Source organism: Carex rostrata, chromosome 23 (genome assembly GCF_964058835.1).
Source record: "Carex rostrata chromosome 23, lpCarRost1.2, whole genome shotgun sequence".
In the NCBI taxonomy this organism is placed as follows: domain Eukaryota; kingdom Viridiplantae; phylum Streptophyta; class Magnoliopsida; order Poales; family Cyperaceae; genus Carex; species Carex rostrata.
Window position 1 is genome coordinate 7,475,522 of NC_135940.1, and position 19,575 is coordinate 7,495,096.

A 19,575-nucleotide genomic window follows, 5' to 3' on the forward strand; every position below is an offset into this window, starting at 1 on the left:
GGGACGGGACTCAATTACTAAACTTGGCTTAGACTCGAATTGGTTAAGTACTAGAAGTGAGAAAGGGGTGTTTTGAGTATTTAATGTTCCTAACAATTCAATCAATCAATTCTAAGTAAAGAAAGCGATATAAACTTGGTTTTGGTTTATGGTAAGAGGCGCTTCATGGATTTCGGATTTCATTTCTGTTTTGCCTCAGTCTGTCCGACCTAAGAGGTCCGACCTTAGGTCCGACCTTGGTTGGTCCGACATTAGGTCCGGCCTTTGTGGTCCGAGTCGGACAATGAGGTCGGACCAGACTGAGTTAATGTACCAGATTGCTGGTACCAGGTACAAATCTTGTGTGTAGGGTTCATCTGACCATACCTAATGTTCCTAAACCTCAACTATCGTATATTGGTTCGTTAACTTGGTATAGAACTGCAGTTTTTACCCTCTAAGGTCTCTAATCCTCAACTTTCGTGTTTTGGTTCAATTCACCTTAGTTGCTTGTTGGAATTCTAAAGGTATCCTCTAATCCATCGATTAGAGGAGATGTTCACCTGTCGGTTACAGATCGGGTTCACCTTTCGGTTCACTACTCCTACCTCAATTGCTTGGTTTGGTTCAAGAAAAGGTAATGGTTACATAACCTTGGTAGATGTGATCAAGCATCCATAGGCACACCATATACAATCAAGAAAGACAGATCAAGCAAGTAAAATCAGTTCAATCACAAGCAAACAAACACAATCAAGATTCAATACAAGGATTCAACAATTCAATACAATACAAAACAAGAAAATAGATCCTAATCCATGAAACTAGGTCAACTACTCATCCATAGATCTAGAGATCAAAGAAAGTAAAGAGAGAGGGAAAGCCATGGCAGAATGGAGATGGAGGAGGAGAGAATTCGCAATCCGTCGATCTCTTTGAGCTCCCTTCCTTCTTCTCCAAGTCTTCTCCAAGATTCCTTCAATTGCTCCTTCTCTTGCTCCTCTCAGATCTCAATTTTTACTGGAAATGGTCGTTTTTTTCTCTCCTTGGAAAGAGCGAATCCCGCCTATTTATAGGGTTTGAATCGTCCTGACAGCTGTCAGCTGAAATAGAGCTGTTCTGCGAAGGCTGGTCCGACCCGGACATAACTCTGGTCCGACTCGGACCAAGAGGGTCGGACAGAGGCGGTCGGATCAGGGGTCGGACCATGGAGGTCGGACAAGAGAGGTCGGATCAGGGGTCGGACCATGGAGGTCGGACCGAAAGGTTGAAGCGCTTGTTTCCACCTTAATCTTGCTCGTATCCTGCAAAACAAGAACAAACTCACAGCAGTACCAAATCTTGGCATATTTCAATGAAACACAGCTGATTAAACAGTTTAAAGCAATTGTCTGGTATGAAATCAGGACCGAAATGTAGATATATTTGCGGGATATCAAACTCCCCCAAGCTGAACCTTTGCTTGTCCTCAAGCAAAAGATTCAAACTTAGGTAGATGGCTGGACTAAATGACCTAATATGCAGATACAATCCTAAATGTGAATATTTACGTGAGTTTGCTAAAATCGAGAACTTTTAAAATCATTTTTGTCAATAACTTGGACATCCCTTAAATAAATTCTAATTCACCCCACGAATTGGCCAATCGAATGTCATATTTTGAGATGCTTTAAGGGTTGTAAAGACTAGTCATTTGAAATGATCAATTCTTTCATTCTACTAAGCCTATGCCCTCATTTGTGGTGATTTTATTTCATTTTCCCTCCCCCAAGCTTGGAACAAGCTTAGGATAGAAAGTTGCGAACTTTGTGTGTTGGTACATGCAAAATTTTCTTTATTTGGGAGACGAGCTCAAAGGCGCCCAATTGGACTTATTGCCAGTACCCTTATTTTCTCCATCTTTTCATTTTCTTTTTTTTTCTTTTTCTCTTTTTTTTTTTTTTTTTTTTTTTTTTCTTTTTTTTTTCTTTTTCTTTTTGCACGTACCATGAATACACACATCCATTGGTATTCATTCATACCAATGGATACTCCAATCCTTCTATATTTAAAAATCCCATTTCCTTATTTAAAAGGCACAGTTCAGTTCTAAATGATTTTCCTTGATACAAGTCTAATGTTTCATCTTTTCAATCGCTTTAAAACATCTCATCCTAAGCAATTCTTTGGTCAACTATGGGGTTAGTTCAAATCATTCAGGGTTATCCTAATTAAAACAGAAATTTTTCTAAAAATTCTCAATTCTAGCAATCCAAGCAAATTTTCACCTAAAAATGCAACTGAAAAACTAAAAATGCAACTAGAAAGTGCAACTAAAAAGTAAACATGATCTAATATGATAAAGCGAAAGTCTTCCCCCCCAAGCTTAGTCTGAGCATTGTCCTCAATGCTTCAAGACTGAAAGATAGAAAGATGTAAAACTCGGGGATAGGAAAGCAAACCTGATCAGTAGTCATACTCGTCATCTGGTGGTGGCATGCCTGGCCAGTAGCCATACTCCTCATAGTAACGCCAGTCCCTCAGCTGGTCCTCTACAGACTCGAGGCGAGATCCCTGCGCGCGCAGCTCAACCTGAATATCGACGAGTGTGTCGCTCTGCGCAGTCTGTATATCTCGGATGTCACTGAAAGCGGCACGCTGCTCAATCCTCATGTCTGAAATGAGGCGGTACAAGTCGTGGATGGTGGGATCAGGTGGATATGAGGGTGCGGCAGTAGAGGTAGAGGCACCGGCAGCAAAGGAGGAGAAACCTCCTACAAAAGTGGAAGGGCCGGTGGCGAAGGTGGAAGGGCCAGCAAAGGTGGATGGGCCAGCGAAAAGAGTGGATGGACTGGCAAAGGTGGGTGGATGTGGAAAAGCACAGGTGGATGTGCCAGCAGCGAAGGTGGAAGGGTGAGGAGAAACGTGTGACCGCAGAGGAGAGCGCGGGTGGGTCGGCAGAGGAGACTGAAGAGGATCAGCTGGACCCTCATCGCGCTGAGGAGACTGGTGTACATCCGCCATCGCCACATCAGTATGTAGAGGAGAAGGGGGTAAGGGACGAGCAGCTCGAGATGGTCTGCGGAAGAACCAGGTGCTGCTGTCATCGAAATCGAGGGAGACAGGGAAAGGCATGCGATAACTGGTCTTAGTATCTGGCATGACCCAGGCATAGTAGGGTCCAGTAGGTCCTTGCTCGATCTGGATGAACTTGTAGCTGCGGAAATTCTCGAGGGTGAAATGTCCCGGACCTTTGCATAGCTTATCTCTGGCGATCTGAAGTCCCAATTTCTCCGCAATCAGGGTGACATATGCAGAGATAGTGATGGACCCACCTCCCTTCGTGGCGCTCTGCAAATGAATCCAGTGCTTGATCATGAGGAGCATTAGGTCGGGCCGCTCTAGCTCGTCGGCAGGACGGAGCATGTGATCCAGCAACTGCAGATCGTCGACATTAGCACGGGCTAAAGTCTCGCCACGTGCAAAGAATGTGCCGCCAATAATCCTCAGGATGCAGCGGAGAACAGGATGGGAGACGTTGAGGCTCTTGTACTGCCTATTGATCACAGATCCTGCCCTCATACCAGAGATCAACTGCCAGAAATGGTCTCTATCAAGGTCCCCAGAGAAGGAGAGAGAGTCGGTGGTGGGGTCCGCCTGGAAACCAAACCACTCACGCATGGTGGAGAGCCATACACGGTGAGTCTCGCTGCAGAGACGGAACTTGATGTAAGGGATGTCCCGTCTGTTGTACTTGAGCTCGAGAGAGGAGAGGAACTCGAGGGTGCTCAACTCGTATCCTTTCTGAGCGATGGCCCAGAAAGCGGGGGTAAACCCGATCCGACCGGTAAGACGAAGGAACTCCTCCTCAAGTCCCAGAGACTGCAGCGCCGTGAAGTCTACAATCCTAGTATTGACAATCTCCTTCTGGCGCAGAACATCAAAGCGCTCGAACTGACGACGTGAAGTGATGGGGAAGTACTCAGCGATGTACTCATCAGCCATAGCAGTAGTGTCAGAGGAGACGTCGTCGGTGCCAAAGGAGCTGGAATGAGAGCCCGAGCCAGAATGAGCAGGCTGAGCGGGCTGGGCAGGCTGAGAAGAAGCAGACCCTGAAGAACGAGAAGAAGTGGCAGAAGGAAGGTAGTCGGACGCAGAGGCGGTACGCTGACGGGACTGAGAGCCGACTGTGGCGCGAGATGGAGAGTGGTCAGCGTCGGCGTCAGATGGAATGCTAGCGGTCTCACCGTCGCCAGAACCAGAGGGCGAAGGCGTATGTGTGCATTGCGCGGCCTCTTCTTGTGCTCGTTGCGCGGCCTCCGCGAATTGAGCACGAATGCGTTCCTGCCGCTGCAGTTGAGCGTGCTTGGCGCGGCGTTCGTTCAATGGGTCAGACATGGTTAGGGTTTGACCAGACTTTGGTTTGACCAGACTTTGGTTTGACCTGTGGTCTGACCTAATGTGGTCCGACCTACTGTGGTCCGAGTCGGACAAGGGAGGGTGGGACAGGGGGTCGGACTGGTTGAGGTCAGACAGGGGGTCGGACTGGTTGAGGTCAGACAGGATTTTGGTCCGAGTCGGACTGGTAGAGGTCGGACCAGATCTAGGGTTTGCAGTTCCTTGGTACCAGAATCAATGGAAAACCAGTTAAACCGAAAAATCTAAACTACAACCTAAATCTAAACCTAAAATCTAACGAAATGATGAAGAAAAGGAGAAGAAAACCTACCTCGGTCCTGCGGCGATCCCCTTTGTGCTGTGCTCTGGTGCGTGAAAGAGAAGGGAAACAGCGGAGAGGGCGGAGAAAGAAACAGAGGCGGCGGCGCTGTGCTTCGCTGGTTCGGCTGGTCGGACGAGAGAGAGGGCTTGGTTGGGTCGGACTGAGTGTGAGAGGGAGAGAATGAAGGGACGGACGGGTGTTAAATAGGGAGTCCGAATTAAATGCCCGAGCGGACGCGTCTGTTCGTCTGCACAAGTCTGGTCCGACTCGGACATAAGTGTGGTCCGACTCGGACCAGAAAATGTCGGACCAGAGGTTGGACCAGAAGGAGTCGGACCTCAAGAGGTCGGACCAGAAGGGGTCGGACCTCAAGGGGTTGGACCAGCTTTGATTAAATTAGTTCTTCTCTCTTTTGATCGTCTCAAATCGTCAAAATGCAAATGCAAATGCACACCTATCTAAAATGCAAAAACGAGTAAAATGGCTTGGGTTGCCTCCCAAGAAGCGCTCGTTTTAGGTCTCGAGCTCGACCGTCTCTTTTTTCAATTTGCAGGTGGGGCAGGATCAGAAAGATCCAATTCCATGCGCTCGTCTTGAGGATGGTCAGCAATGTAATGCTTGAGACGCTGACCATTGACCTTGAATGTTTGCCCTTCCTTGTTCTCAATTTCAATCATGCCGAATGGGTACACCTTCTTCACACGGAATGGGCCAGACCATCTTGACTTCAGCTTCCCAGGAAAGAGCCTCAATCGAGAATTGAACAAAAGAACAAGGTTCCCTTGATTGAATTCACGAGGCATGATGCGCTTGTCATGGATTTGCTTGGTCCTTTCCTTGTAGATTCTCGCGTTTTCATAGGCGTGCAGGCGCATTTCCTCCAACTCATGCAAGTCAAGGATGCGCTTCTCTGCAGCTGCAAGTAGGTCCATGTTGATTGCACGCGTGGCCCAGTACGCTTTGTGTTCGATCTCCACAGGTAGATGACATGGCTTGCCGTACACCAGCTGGAAAGGGCTCATCCCAATCGGCGTTTTGAAGGCGGTACGGTAAGCCCAGAGTGCATCACTCAGCTTAAGCGACCAATCCTTTCTCGTCCTAGCCACAGTCTTTTCCAGAATTGACTTGATCTCCCTGTTGGAAATCTCAGCTTGACCGTTGGCTTGAGGATGGTAGGAAGTGGTTACTTTGTGAATTACCCCATGACGGCTGAGAAGATTGTCGAACTGGCGGTTGATGAAGTGCTTGCCTCCGTCACTGATGACGGCTCGTGGCACTCCAAAGCGAGGAAAGATGATGTCTGTGAACAGCCGCTTAACTGCATTGGAGTCTGCCTTCTTACACGCCACTGCCTCAACCCACTTGGAGACATAGTCAACCGCAACCAGGATGAACTCATTCCCACATGAGGGTGGAAACGGTCCCATGAAGTCGATACCCCAGACATCAAAGATGTCAACCTCTAGGACAGAGTGAAGGGGCATCTCGTTGCACTTGGTGATGTTCCCGGTTCGTTGACACTTGTCACAAGCTGAGACAAAGGTCTTTGCATCCTTGAAAAGAGAGGGCCAAAAGAAGCCAGATTGCAAGACCTTTGAGGCAGTCTTGGAGAAAGAAGCGTGTCCTCCATAGGCTGATGAGTGGCAGTGCTCGAGAATGGAGCGCACTTCGTCGTATGGCACACAACGCCTGTAAATGCCATCGATGCCTGTCTTGAAGAGATAAGGGTCATCCCGGAAGTAGAACTTGGCATCAGATCGAAGCTTCTTCCTCTGCTGGTACGTCATGGTGGGAGGTAGCACTCCTGAAGCGAGGAAGTTCGCAATGTCTGCATACCAAGGCACTGAATTGGTGTTGACGCGGCTCGTGTTGATATCCTCCATTGCAGAAACTGAGTGGAATTGATCGTCGAGAAATGAGTCGTTGATTGGCAAGTTGGCAGAGCCCTCATCTTCCCAGCGAAGCCGGGATAGATGGTCAGCCACAGTGTTGTCGACTCCCTTTTTGTCCCTAATCTCAATGTCAAATTCCTGTAGTAGAAGAATCCATCTGATCAAGCGAGGCTTGGCGTCCTGTTTGCTCACCAAGTATCTGAGTGCGGCGTGGTCTGTGTAGATCACTATCTTGGAACCAACCAAGTAGGATCTGAACTTGTCAAGAGCGAACACGACTGCGAGAAGCTCTTTCTCAGTTGTCGTGTAGTTCATCTGGGCCGGATCTAGCACCTTGCTAGCGTAGTAGATAGCACAGGGCTTGTTGTCTTTCCTCTGCCCGAGAACCGCTCCTACAGCATAGTCGCTTGCGTCGCACATCAGCTCGAATGGTAGCGACCAGTCAGGTGGCTGCAAGATGGGCGCTGAGATGAGGGCCTCTTTCAATTTGCAGAATGACTCAACGCAATCTTCTGAGAAAACAAAATCAGAATCCTTGACGAGCAGATTGGTGAGTGGTTTTGCGATCTTGGAGAAGTCCTTGATGAATCGGCGGTAGAAGCCAGCATGACCAAGGAAACTGCGGATTCCTTTGACATTCGTTGGGATCTCGAGCTTCTCAATCACCTCAATCTTTGCCTTGTCAACCTCAATGCCTTTTGAGGTCACGACATGTCCAAGAACAACTCCCTCTTGAACCATGAAGTGACACTTTTCCCAGTTCAGGATCAGGTTGACTTCCTCACACCTTTTCAAGATCTTGCACAGGTTCGCCAAACATGACTCGAAGCAAACACCATAGACAGAGAAGTCGTCCATGAAGATCTCAACTTCATTCTCGATGAAATCAGAAAAGATGGCCATCATGGCTCTCTGGAAGGTTGCTGGTGCGTTGCAAAGACCGAAAGGCATCCTACGGTATGCGTAGGTGCCATATGGACAGGTGAAGGTGGTCTTTTCTTGGTCATGTGGGTGGATGGGAATTTGGAAGAAGCCAGAATACCCATCGAGATAGCAGAAGTAGGAGTGATTGGCCAGCCGTTCAAGGAGTTGGTCGACAAATGGCAGTGGGAAGTGATCCTTGCGTGTGGCCGAGTTGAGCTTTCTGTAGTCGATACACATGCGGTATCCAGACACCACACGTGTTTGGACTAGCTCATTCTTTTCATTCTTCACCACTGTCGTGCCTCCCTTCTTTGGCACCACGTGGACGGGACTCACCCACTCACTGTCAGAGATAGGATAGATGATGCCCGCATCAAGGAGTTTCAGAATCTCCTTTTTGACTACCTCTTTCAGATTGGGGTTGAGTCGTCGCTGGTGCTCAACAGACGGCTTGTGATCATCCTCGAGAAGGATCCTGTGTGAGCAGATTGATGGGTCGATTCCTTTCAAGTCCTTGATCGAATACCCGATTGCGCCTTTGTGAAATCTCAGTTTCTCCAGAAGTTTGGCGGTCTGATCGGGGTCGAGGCTGGCATTGATGATCACAGGACACGACTTTTTCGGATCGAGGAACTCGTATCTGAGGTTGGTCGGAAGAGGCTTGAGTTCAGGGGTTGGATGCGGTGTCAGGTCGTCTACACCAGTCGTGTCATCATCGTTTGACTTGTGTTGGAGATCCTGAAAATCGTTCGTGGTTGCATCTGCCGCACAAATCGACTCGAGCTCGCTTGTTTCGTCTCCCAGCTGAGGCAGGAGATCAGAATGGTGTTGAAGCGAGTTGTCGAATTGTTCAAGGAAGAAGTCCTCAGCCAGACCCAACAAGTCTTCTTCGATCTCGTCTATCCTGTAGCAAGTCTCGGAAGATGATGGGTACTTCATTGCGCGGTCGATCTGGAATTTAACCTTCTCCCCACCAAAGCTCAAGGTCAGAGTACCTTGTCGAACATCGATTATGGCACCTGCGGTTCTGAGGAAAGGTCGTCCCAGAATGATGGGGACTTCCTTGTCCTCTTCCATTTCCATCACCACAAAGTCGACAGGCACAAAGTACTTGCCGACTTGAACTGGCAGATCTTCCACTATGCCGAGTGGTAGTCGTACCGAGGAGTCAGCCAGCTGCAGTGACATCCGCGTGGGCTTGAGTTCACCTACTCCGATCCGGTCATAGATGGTGCGTGGCATGAGACTCACGCTTGCTCCCAAGTCACACAGAGCTTTCTTGATCGTGGCTTTCCCAATGGTGCAAGGAATGGAGAACTTTCCAGGATCATCCAGTTTGGGTGGCAGCTCGCTCTTCAGGATTGCACTGCACTGCTCTGTCAACTTGACCGTCTCGTGCCCCCCCAAGCTTCGTTTGTTGGATAGAATATCCTTCAAGAACTTGGCGTAGGTAGGCATTTGAGTCAGAGCGTCGGTGAAGGGGATGGTGATGTGCAGTTGCTTGATCACGTTAGCGAAACTGGCGAATTGTTCGTTCAGCTTGGTCTCCGCTAATCTCTGAGGGAAAGGGACAGGTGGACGATATGGGGATGGTTTCTCGGTCCATTTCTTCTTCCCTCGTGTTTGTTCGTCAGATGGATGTGGTACGGCCTCAGATTGAGTTTGACTTGAGTTGGTCCCACCTTGTGGTCCGACCTTGGTTGTCCGACTCGGACTGCTTTCCTCATGGTGGTCCGACTCGGACTGTCTTGCAGGGGTCGGACAAGAGAGGGTCGGACCGACAAGGGTCGGACCACAAGGGGTCGGACCGGAAGAGGTCGGGCCACAAGGGGTCGGACCAAGGGTAGGACAGGACATGGAGGTCGTACCAGGGTTCGTTTGATCTGGCATGGGTGGTTCTTCGTATTGGGTCCCACTCCGCAGAGTAATTGCCTTGGCCTCTCCTTTTGGGTTGGGTTCTGGTTGACTGGGCAGTCTACCAGGTTGAGTTTGGCTCGAGGAGGCATGGCCACCCATTTGATCCATCATCAGCTTGTTTTGGGCCATCAGTTGAGCTTGCATCTGCTGCATGGCCTGCATTTGATCGAACACCATCTGGTTCATCTTCCCTTGCTCATGCATGAAATTACTGAAAGTAGGATCAACACGCGGCTCGGGAGGACCGGATTGGGGTGCTCGATTGTTCTGATTTGGAAAAGAGGCGTTCTGGTAGAAGTTTCTGTTGTTGTTTCCACCGGGTGGGTTCCTGTTGAAGGAATTGTTGTTGCGAGGAGGAGGATTGTTCCAGTTGTTGTTAGAAGAAGGGTTGTTGAAGAAGGCGTTCTGCTAAGAGTTGTTGAAAGGAGGTCTTGGAGCGTTGTTGAACGGCGTCTGGTTGTTCTGATTCCACCTCCAATTTTGTTGTTCAACTGGATCTTTGGAGTAAGATCGGTTGAAAGGAGGTTTGGGAAAGAAAGACGGTTCGTTGTTGAGAGAGTTCACTTGCTCCACTTCTTCTTCTTCAGCTTGCACCAAGGGACACTGCTCGTACGCGTGTCGCTCGTCTCCACACATGACGCAGACCTCGGGCTGCTGCTCGACCGCCTTCACGCTCAGCTTGTCCATCGCTCTCTGCATAACATCCATCTTGGCGGTCAGAGCTGTGATGGGGTCGACGTCGTACTTGCCACCGCCTCCTCCCTTCGATCGTGTGTTGTCGCGTCCAGACCATTGTTGGTTCTGCGCCATCCCGTCAATCAAGTTCATAGCCTCGAGAGGCTCCCTTGACATCAAAGCGCCTCCAGCGACGGCGTCGACGTAAGCTCGCGTGCTCTCAGTCAAGCCGTCGTAAAATGTTTGGATTAACAACCAGTCTGGTATGCCGTGGTGAGGACACGAATACTGCAACTCCCTAAACCTTTCCCAAGACTCGTTCAACGGTTCATCAAAACTCTGTCTAAAACTGGTTAAGTCATTTCGTACCTTGGCAGTTCTTTTATGAGGGAAAAATCTGGTCAAAAACAGTTTGGACAATTCCCTCCAGGTCAAGATAGAATCCCTCGGTAATGACCCTAACCATTTTTTAGCCTTATCCCTAAGAGTGAAAGGAAATAAAGCGAGTTTTGTGTAATCAGCGTTCTCACCGTTGGTCTTGATGGTGGTGATGCACTCGAGGAAGGTTTGGAGGTGAGCGTGCGGGTCCTCATGATCCATGCCATGGAACGTGCTCTGCTGCACCATGTTGACAACTCCAGGATTGAAATTCGGTTGTTGCCCTGGTATCCGTGGCAGTCTGATTGCCCCTCGTACATCGCCAGCTCTCGGGACATTGTACTCACGCAGAGTCCTTGGCAGAAAGACGTCCGTGTCCTCGTCTGTCAGATTTGCCTCCTCGTCTCTAGCATTCCTGTCTTCCCTTTCCCTGGCTTCCCTCTCTCGAATTTGTCGCTCCAGGTCATTCTCCTCTGGAATCTCCATCTTGTCAGGACTTGATTGCTCAACTCTGGTTGTTGTCCGACCTTGATTGGTCCGACCTTGATTGGTCCGAGTCGGACCAGAAGGGGTCGGATCTGTTGACTTGGTCCGAGTCGGATCGGTTGTCTGTGTCCGGGTCGGACCAGGAGGGTCGGACAAGGAGGTTGAGTCAGAAGGTGGTTGTGCAGGAGGAGTTGAATCTGGAGGGGTTTCGTCAAAGAGAGGTCCTTTGCTCCTCAGGTGGTACTTCAACTTGTATTTACCTGCAGGAGGAGGTTCAAAAGCCAGTTTTTAGAATTTTGGAAAAAGAAGAAAAATAAAGGATACAATTTTAAAATCTAGATTAACTAAGTCAAGTAAAAACCTAGAAAGTAATTGATTGCCGTCCCCGGCAACGGCGCCAAAAACTTGTTACACCCCAAAGGGGTATATAGAACAAAGTTTCAATACACCAAAAGATGTACAGTTTAAACCTTGACCTAACTATGATTCAGACTGCAAGTGCACAGTCCTATCTTGGTAGTAAAGTCAGGTATCGATCCACAGGGACGGGACTCAATTACTAAACTTGGCTTAGACTCGAATTGGTTAAGTACTAGAAGTGAGAAAGGGGTGTTTTGAGTATTTAATGTTCCTAACAATTCAATCAATCAATTCTAAGTAAAGAAAGCGATATAAACTTGGTTTTGGTTTATGGTAAGAGGCGCTTCATGGATTTCAGATTTCATTTCTGTTTTGCCTCAGTCTGTCCGACCTAAGAGGTCCGACCTTAGGTCCGACCTTGGTTGGTCCGACATTAGGTCCGGCCTTTGTGGTCCGAGTCGGACAATGAGGTCGGACCAGACTGAGTTAATGTACCAGATTGCTGGTACCAGGTACAAATCTTGTGTGTAGGGTTCATCTGACCATACCTAATGTTCCTAAACCTCAACTATCGTATATTGGTTCGTTAACTTGGTATAGAACTGCAGTTTTTACCCTCTAAGGTCTCTAATCCTCAACTTTCGTGTTTTGGTTCAATTCACCTTAGTTGCTTGTTGGAATTCTAAAGGTATCCTCTAATCCATCGATTAGAGGAGATGTTCACCTGTCGGTTACAGATCGGGTTCACCTTTCGGTTCACTACTCCTACCTCAATTGCTTGGTTTGGTTCAAGAAAAGGTAATGGTTACATAACCTTGGTAGATGTGATCAAGCATCCATAGGCACACCATATACAATCAAGAAAGACAGATCAAGCAAGTAAAATCAGTTCAATCACAAGCAAACAAACACAATCAAGATTCAATACAAGGATTCAACAATTCAATACAATACAAAACAAGAAAATAGATCCTAATCCATGAAACTAGGTCAACTACTCATCCATAGATCTAGAGATCAAAGAAAGTAAAGAGAGAGGGAAAGCCATGGCAGAATGGAGATGGAGGAGGAGAGAATTCGCAATCCGTCGATCTCTTTGAGCTCCCTTCCTTCTTCTCCAAGTCTTCTCCAAGATTCCTTCAATTGCTCCTTCTCTTGCTCCTCTCAGATCTCAATTTTTACTGGAAATGGTCGTTTTTTTTCTCTCCTTGGAAAGAGCGAATCCCGCCTATTTATAGGGTTTGAATCGTCCTGACAGCTGTCAGCTGAAATAGAGCTGTTCTGCGAAGGCTGGTCCGACCCGGACATAACTCTGGTCCGACTCGGACCAAGAGGGTCGGACAGAGGCGGTCGGATCAGGGGTCGGACCATGGAGGTCGGACAAGAGAGGTCGGATCAGGGGTCGGACCATGGAGGTCGGACCGAAAGGTTGAAGCGCTTGTTTCCACCTTAATCTTGCTCGTATCCTGCAAAACAAGAACAAACTCACAGCAGTACCAAATCTTGGCATATTTCAATGAAACACAGCTGATTAAACAGTTTAAAGCAATTGTCTGGTATGAAATCAGGACCGAAATGTAGATATATTTGCGGGATATCAGTATTTTCATTATAAATTTAAATCAAAGGTGGCAATTTTAATTGCAATTTCAGAGATGTATAATAATTTCATAAACGTAAATATTTTTTAAATAAAATTGCATTCAAAATCCACGTTGGCAAATTATTAATCCATATTCGCTCATCCATCTCAAAAACTAACTTTTTGGAACGCTAAAAGCATTCAAAATTAATTGCATGAACAAAGTGCTTTTGAAGTAAAGTTTAAATTAATTTCAGTTATTTCCCCCACAAGGCCACAAGGACCCGGGTAATTTGAAAATGTTAAAAGTTTTTATGGTCACAAAATTGCTTATCATTTGAATTATCTTTGTACATATACATGCATATCTCTGTATTCAAATGAAATGAAGGTATATGCTTGACTCAAAAGGAATATAAAAATATACACCTACATTTTTTTATACAAGTGGTACAGTGGCGTTAACATCTGAACTGCAATTAATCAATTATGTACTACAATAATGTAATTAATTAATTATGAAATGTATTTATGTACTGGACATACAACAAGGAAAAAAAGAACGACTAGAAAAAAAAGCTGTATAAGTTTGTAAACACACACATGATTCATATATTCATCAAATTATAGCTTAACAGTTCTTGCTGAAATTTAACCCTAGATCTTTAAAATAGAGGGCTATATTATTATTATTCTTGTATTAATGTTATGCGTTCTTTAACTGCATCCAAAACTATATTTTACATTAATATACAATATTTATATCTAAATTCACAAGTCTTTATATTTATCATCAGAAGTGTTTATTATTACTTTTCTGAATGATTATACGGAATTTGAAATAAAAGACTTTGCCGGATTAGTAGATATACAATTTTTAGAATTTTAATTTAAATTAAAAAAAAACACTTTTAATTAGAGTACTAACTTTTATCTTTAAGTAAACACACTTTTAGAGTTTTTTAATGCAATTGTCTATGTTTATTTTTTTTTCTTTTGCATCTGTAATTGCATTTGTTTATCTTCAGACTTGTCAATTAACATCTCATTTTATTGTAAGCAATTTCATTATATAATTATTTTTAATATGTTTGTTTAGTATCAACACTAAAAAGTGTATACTCAGGGATGAATGCTCTTGTCTTCTGATCTTCTCCATTTGCCAATACAAACTGGGTCCGGATTCTCGGATTCGGATTGTCAGATCAGAATCTGAATTAATCTGAGCCACACTAGAATTCACAGGATCTCTTTAATATTCTTGCCGATTATGATGAGACATTCCAGATTCAAATTTACACTCTGAGTTACTTTTTTTTTTTTTGAAAACCGGACAGTAGCTATACACACTCTGAGTTACTTTAGAGAATCCGAATTCATGCAAAAATAGCGCGGGACCTGTGTTTAAAAATGTTAAATTTTGAGATTGTAAAATCTGTTATATGAGGCTATGTTAAATTTTGAGATTGATTATTTCTGTTTAGACCCGGACCAATCCGGAATACACGGCCCGCTGTAATATTTGTGTGGATTTTGATCAACGGTTTGGATCTTCACAAACATATTCTGTTACCTTAGGTGATATAAAATTCATAATTGAATTGGTAGTCAGTAATGTCCATCAAGATATCAGTTGGTACATCAATGCCAGAGAGAGAGGTCTGTCATGAGTAAAAAAAAAATGTAAAATTACTAATTTGTCCTTGATTCAAATCATTAAATGTTAGGCAAAAACTGCAAAACCTACTGAAATTCTAAGGATATTCACCATGGGGCTCCCCTACACGACTCGGCACGCGGGGCAAATATACTTTGGGCCTGATGGAAATCTGTATTTCATGATGGGAGATGGTGGCAATACCGGTGATCCCTGGAACTTTGCACAGACCAAGAAATCAGTGCTCAGGAAAACAATGAGAATCAATGTCGACGTCATGCCGAGTATGAACCCAACTGATATTGATTTAAATTACAGCAGCTTTTTTTCATATTGTATCATTCTCTTATGTGGAGGTCACCTATATATCCATGTATGATGATTAAGAAACTCAATATTCCCCAAAGAGTGCCACATTAGTAGAAGGTTGTTTGGAAGAGGTGAAATAGTGGATTTCTGTGGAATTGTGACGGAATAGTGGTCGAACAAGAATTAAATGAGTGAAAATTAATGTCAAAATTGAAAAGTAGAATTGAGTTGGAATTTTCACAGTCAAATTCCTACTTTTTACAAGTTGGTCCCTCTATTCCGTCAAGAGCAGTGAAATAGAGAATTAGAAAAAGAGATAAAATTAGCTCATTTATTGATACTCTTTCACTATTCACTTTTTTACCTTCAACCAAACACGACCTGAATAGTGCAGAATAGAAGCCTATTCCAACTTTCTCTTATTCGCTATTCTATTACTTTGCCAAACAGCCCTAGGTGTCATGTCGATTATTATGTAGCATGTACTGCTACATGCTGGAATAATTTCAATTTTCCTCTTATCCTAATGCCTTAATTACAGCATCAAAATGGAAGTGCAGTGTTGTTCTATACCTAAGAAGTAAGAAGATATACATAAGGTGCACAGAATCCCAGTGAAAAAAAACTGAAATGGGTGAGAGGAAAATTGAAATTTGAACTAGTACCAATTGGTACCTCTGTGAAATTTAGGTGCAATATCTTTTATAATTGTGGAGGTGATTTATTTTGCTGATTTAGGCTCTTTTACATATTTCAGCTCAAGATGAGGCAGAGAAGCTTACTTTATGGGGCAATTACACTATTCCAAAGGATAACCCTTACTATACTGACAACACATTCAGGCCTGAGATTTATTCATATGGTCATAGAAATCCATGGCGCTGTAGCTTCGATTCTGAAAGGCCGACTTACTTATTTTGCGGTGACACCAGTGAGGTGATTAATTTATCCTATTTATATCTCAATAATGTATATCTGGTACACCATTGGAAAGTAAACAGCATCATCTGTAATTTGAAGTCGTGTTAGTAACAATTGATACTTTAAAACTGTATTAATTGAGATTTTCTTTTAATAATGATCCTTTTATTTATCTTTTGGTAATAAAATAGATCACATACCAAAGAATTAATCTCATAGAAAAGGGAGGAAACTATGGGTGGAGGCTCTATGAGGGATTTAATCTCTATATGCCTCCATGGGCTCCGGGGCCTAATATTTCAGTCAACTCGGTCGATGTCATTTTTCCGGTGTTGGGCTACAATCGCTCAGAAGTAAACAACAACTTGGGATCTGCTGCAATTGTTTCTGGTTATGTCTACCGTGAAAAATACCGATCCATGCTTGTATGGAAGGTACAAATAATCATTTCAGTTTTCTAATCAGTTTTTATATTTGAGAATTTCAGTGTTTTTACCACATTGAAAGTGGTTTTCTGCAATTTTGCTTCCTTACCAAATTAGCTATGATTGTGCCTTAACAAACACATTTGCAACTAACACTCGTATTTTTTTTTACCGTGCAAAGATCACTTGAAGATCCATAAATCAAACAACCATACATCCTTAAGCACAAATCATACCTCAAATTGACTAGATTTAGCCCAATTTTAACACTGTTTTTGCAATGAAAGCCAAATCAATCTAAACTAAATCTTGGAAGCTTCTAGTATCAAACTGAAACAAGTTCAACAGAATATTTCACATGCAATAACTACTCTCCCTGCTTGCAATATATTTCAGGTTCATCTACGCAGACCTATACGGTAATGACATGTGGGCCGCAGCAGAGACCCCGCTAAGCAGTGGGAATTTCAGCAACGACAGAATCACCTTCACTTGCTCAAAAACATCCCCGATTCCTTGTGATTACACCGGCAATAGCACGCTCCTGTCACTTGGCTATATATTCTCGTTTTCTCAGGATAACAACAAAGATCTATTCTACATAACCACCAAAGGAGTGTACCGGGTTGTCAGGCCAAGTTTGTGCAGTTACACGTGTCCTTTAGAGAAAGAAAGCCCACCATTGGAGACAGCAAGTGGGCCGCCTCCTCCAGCGCCATCTAAGCAACAAACCTCATTGGGTTTTAAGTTGGACATCCCGGTTTTTTTTGTGTTTGCTAGCTTGTTTATCCTTCTTGGGTTCAGATTTTAGATTTTTTCGGTTTTACGTACTCCTGCCTCAAAGGATTTTCCTTCTTCTTTTATTTTTTTTTGGGACTTTTTGCTAGCCTGTCTTTGTTTGGTCTTATCATTTTTTTTTTCTCTTTTCTTTGTTCTTGTTGGTTCTGTTATGAATTCTCTGTGCCACTTTGCACTAAACTCAGTCAAAGTATGCGCTCCTTACACAGCTGTCAATTCACTACCCGGGGCGATTTTGCATCAGCTATATATTTTTTTTTTTGATAAAATTTGCATCAGCTGTATTAAACACAAATTACAAACAAGTAACACTGCTCCTAGTTACTCTTTGTTTTGTTTCATGGAGACAGGTGCTGTCGAATTTTGAAGCAAGAGAGGATATTATACAGTTGGTCATCATGGAAGTTAGAGAACGAACTCAGAAACTGGTTAAAACAGTTTAATTTTCTAATTTGTAAATTTTCTTTACTTATCTTTTAAAATATTATTTTGAAATTTTGTAACCGACTCTGTTGGTATAATTATTAATGAATTAAGGACTTGACTCTCATCTTGTTTCAAAATCATTTTCATATTCAGCATTCAGAATCTCATAATAAACAATTAATTTGGATCCACTTGACTTCCCATTTTTCAGAGATTTCCAAAATATGTTCTATTTGGTCCATTTGGTATTGTTTTAATGCAGGGAAGAATGGTGGGCCCCTCTGGTATTATTTTCAAGACTGTAGAGCAATTTATGCATTCCAGGGTTTGAAATAGCTAGCTGTAGCTGCTCAACAGCTGCGCTGCTTTCGACACTATAACTAGCTATGGCTGTTTTTTAAATCTTTTATGCAATGACACGATAATTGCTGTTTAGAATCTTGCATTCAACAGATATTTGATGCTCTGAGATATGTCATGTATTTGTTGCGTTACTTTGTGGAGCTAATGTCTTATAATCACATGTGAGATTTTCCAGAATTATGACTTGTTCAGTCACTAAGAGAATAAATGGAAATACTACTAAATTATTATTACGCAATGATGGACAGAGGAACTCAACTTGTCTGTATGCATGACACCTTTTAAAAAAAAATGCAATAATAAACATAGTTTATTTTTTTTTCTTTTTTTTAGAAGAAAACAAACTAAGATATTAATTGGCATCATCCATGTAAAGTCCACTTGTTGACTAATTTGTTAATTCGAAATTTGAGTTTATAAAATTTCAACATGACGGCTACCTGCCAGTGGCTCAGCCAACAAGTTGGCAAATAGAATTTTATTTATAGATTTTTTTTTTTTGTATAATTTATTGAATGGATATATATCACATAAGAGCTGACCAATAAGCCAATATTTGACTTCTATTCTATCCAGCTAAACTAAGCTTCTATGAAAGCAACATTTCATGACCAATTATTGCAAATAATTTTTAGTTAATTGAAAGAGTATCTTTCAAAAAAGGAAACAGACAAAAACAAATGTCACACGATCAAATGACAACATTTCAAGATAGTATAATTTGTTAAGGCGTTATCTTCTTGCAAATTTAAAATGTAGTATCTATATATATATATGTCGAAAGTAATTTAAAAATTTAAACTGTCTATCTCACGCTAAAAAAAATGGATGCATTGTGATCATGCAAAAACCTCCGGTATATGCCGGTTAATAGACCGCTCATTAAACTATCACGGAATATGTTATTTTTTGTGTATATAATTACAAATTTAAAATTCAATATGTACGTCGAAAGTAATTTTAAATTTTAAATTCTCTGTCTCACGATAAAAAAAAGGGATGCATTGTGATAATGCAAAAACAGACGATAGGTGTTATATTCTGAAATTCTAAAACATAATTAAATTACTAAATCGATCATTTGGCTTAAATAAAATTTTTAATTAACTTAACGATCGTTCAAAAATTTTCTGACTAACTAAAACTAATCTAAAATTTCGAGATATAAATAATGTATGAAATTATGCGGCCATTTTTATTAATATTCTTAAAAAAATAGAAAATTTTAAAAATGCCCCTCTCTCTAATTTTTTTTCATACATGCCCTGACCGCCTGGGCCTGGGGCGGCCCAAAACAGCTAGTGAGGCGCCCCAGGGCCCGGCGGCCCATACCTTAAGTGAGGCGCCACCCCCTGGGGCGCCCCACTAGTCCTGTGATTTAAACGCATTTTCTGCCTCTGTCACTTCCCGATCTCAGACCTTCTCTGGAGGCGATAACTGGGAAAAATAGGTATGTTTTTTTAATTATAATAATTAGTAATTATAATTATAATAATTAGTAATTATAATTATAATAATTAGTAATTACTGTTCCAAATTTACTGTTGCACTTACTGTAGCGTACTGTACATTACTGTTGACATTTACTGTAGCGTACTGTACATTTACTGTTGACCTGTACTGTATCGTACTGTACATTATTGTTGGTATTTACTGCAGCGTACTGTACAATTACTGTAGCAATTGCTGTACACCTACTGTAGAAAAATTGTAATTTTTTTTAATTTTGTTTATTTATTTTTCAATTAGTCATTTATTAATGTACCCATTATTATGTCATGTAA

General features: G+C 43.1%; 1 protein-coding gene across 1 annotated transcript; it reads left to right on the top strand.

The window, feature by feature from the left end:
• The first annotated feature begins 14,644 nt into the window (after window positions 1-14,644).
• Window positions 14,645-17,482, top strand: LOC144575063 (HIPL1 protein-like). Its single transcript, XM_078325186.1, has 3 exons — window positions 14,645-14,833; window positions 15,616-16,213; window positions 16,601-17,482. Exons 1-2 carry the CDS (start codon window positions 14,662-14,664, stop codon window positions 15,885-15,887), a joined length of 444 nt encoding a protein of 147 aa, XP_078181312.1. The 5' UTR covers window positions 14,645-14,661; the 3' UTR covers window positions 15,888-16,213; window positions 16,601-17,482.
• The last annotated feature ends 2,093 nt before the right edge of the window (window positions 17,483-19,575 follow it).

Coding starts and splice junctions, on each gene's coding strand:
- LOC144575063 (XM_078325186.1), top strand. CDS start 14,662: ATGGGGCTCCCCTACACGACTCGGCACGCGGGGCAAATATACTTTGGG. Junction 14,834..15,615: donor CAATGTCGACGTCATGCCGA/GTATGAACCCAA, acceptor TACATATTTCAG/CTCAAGATGAGGCAGAGAAG.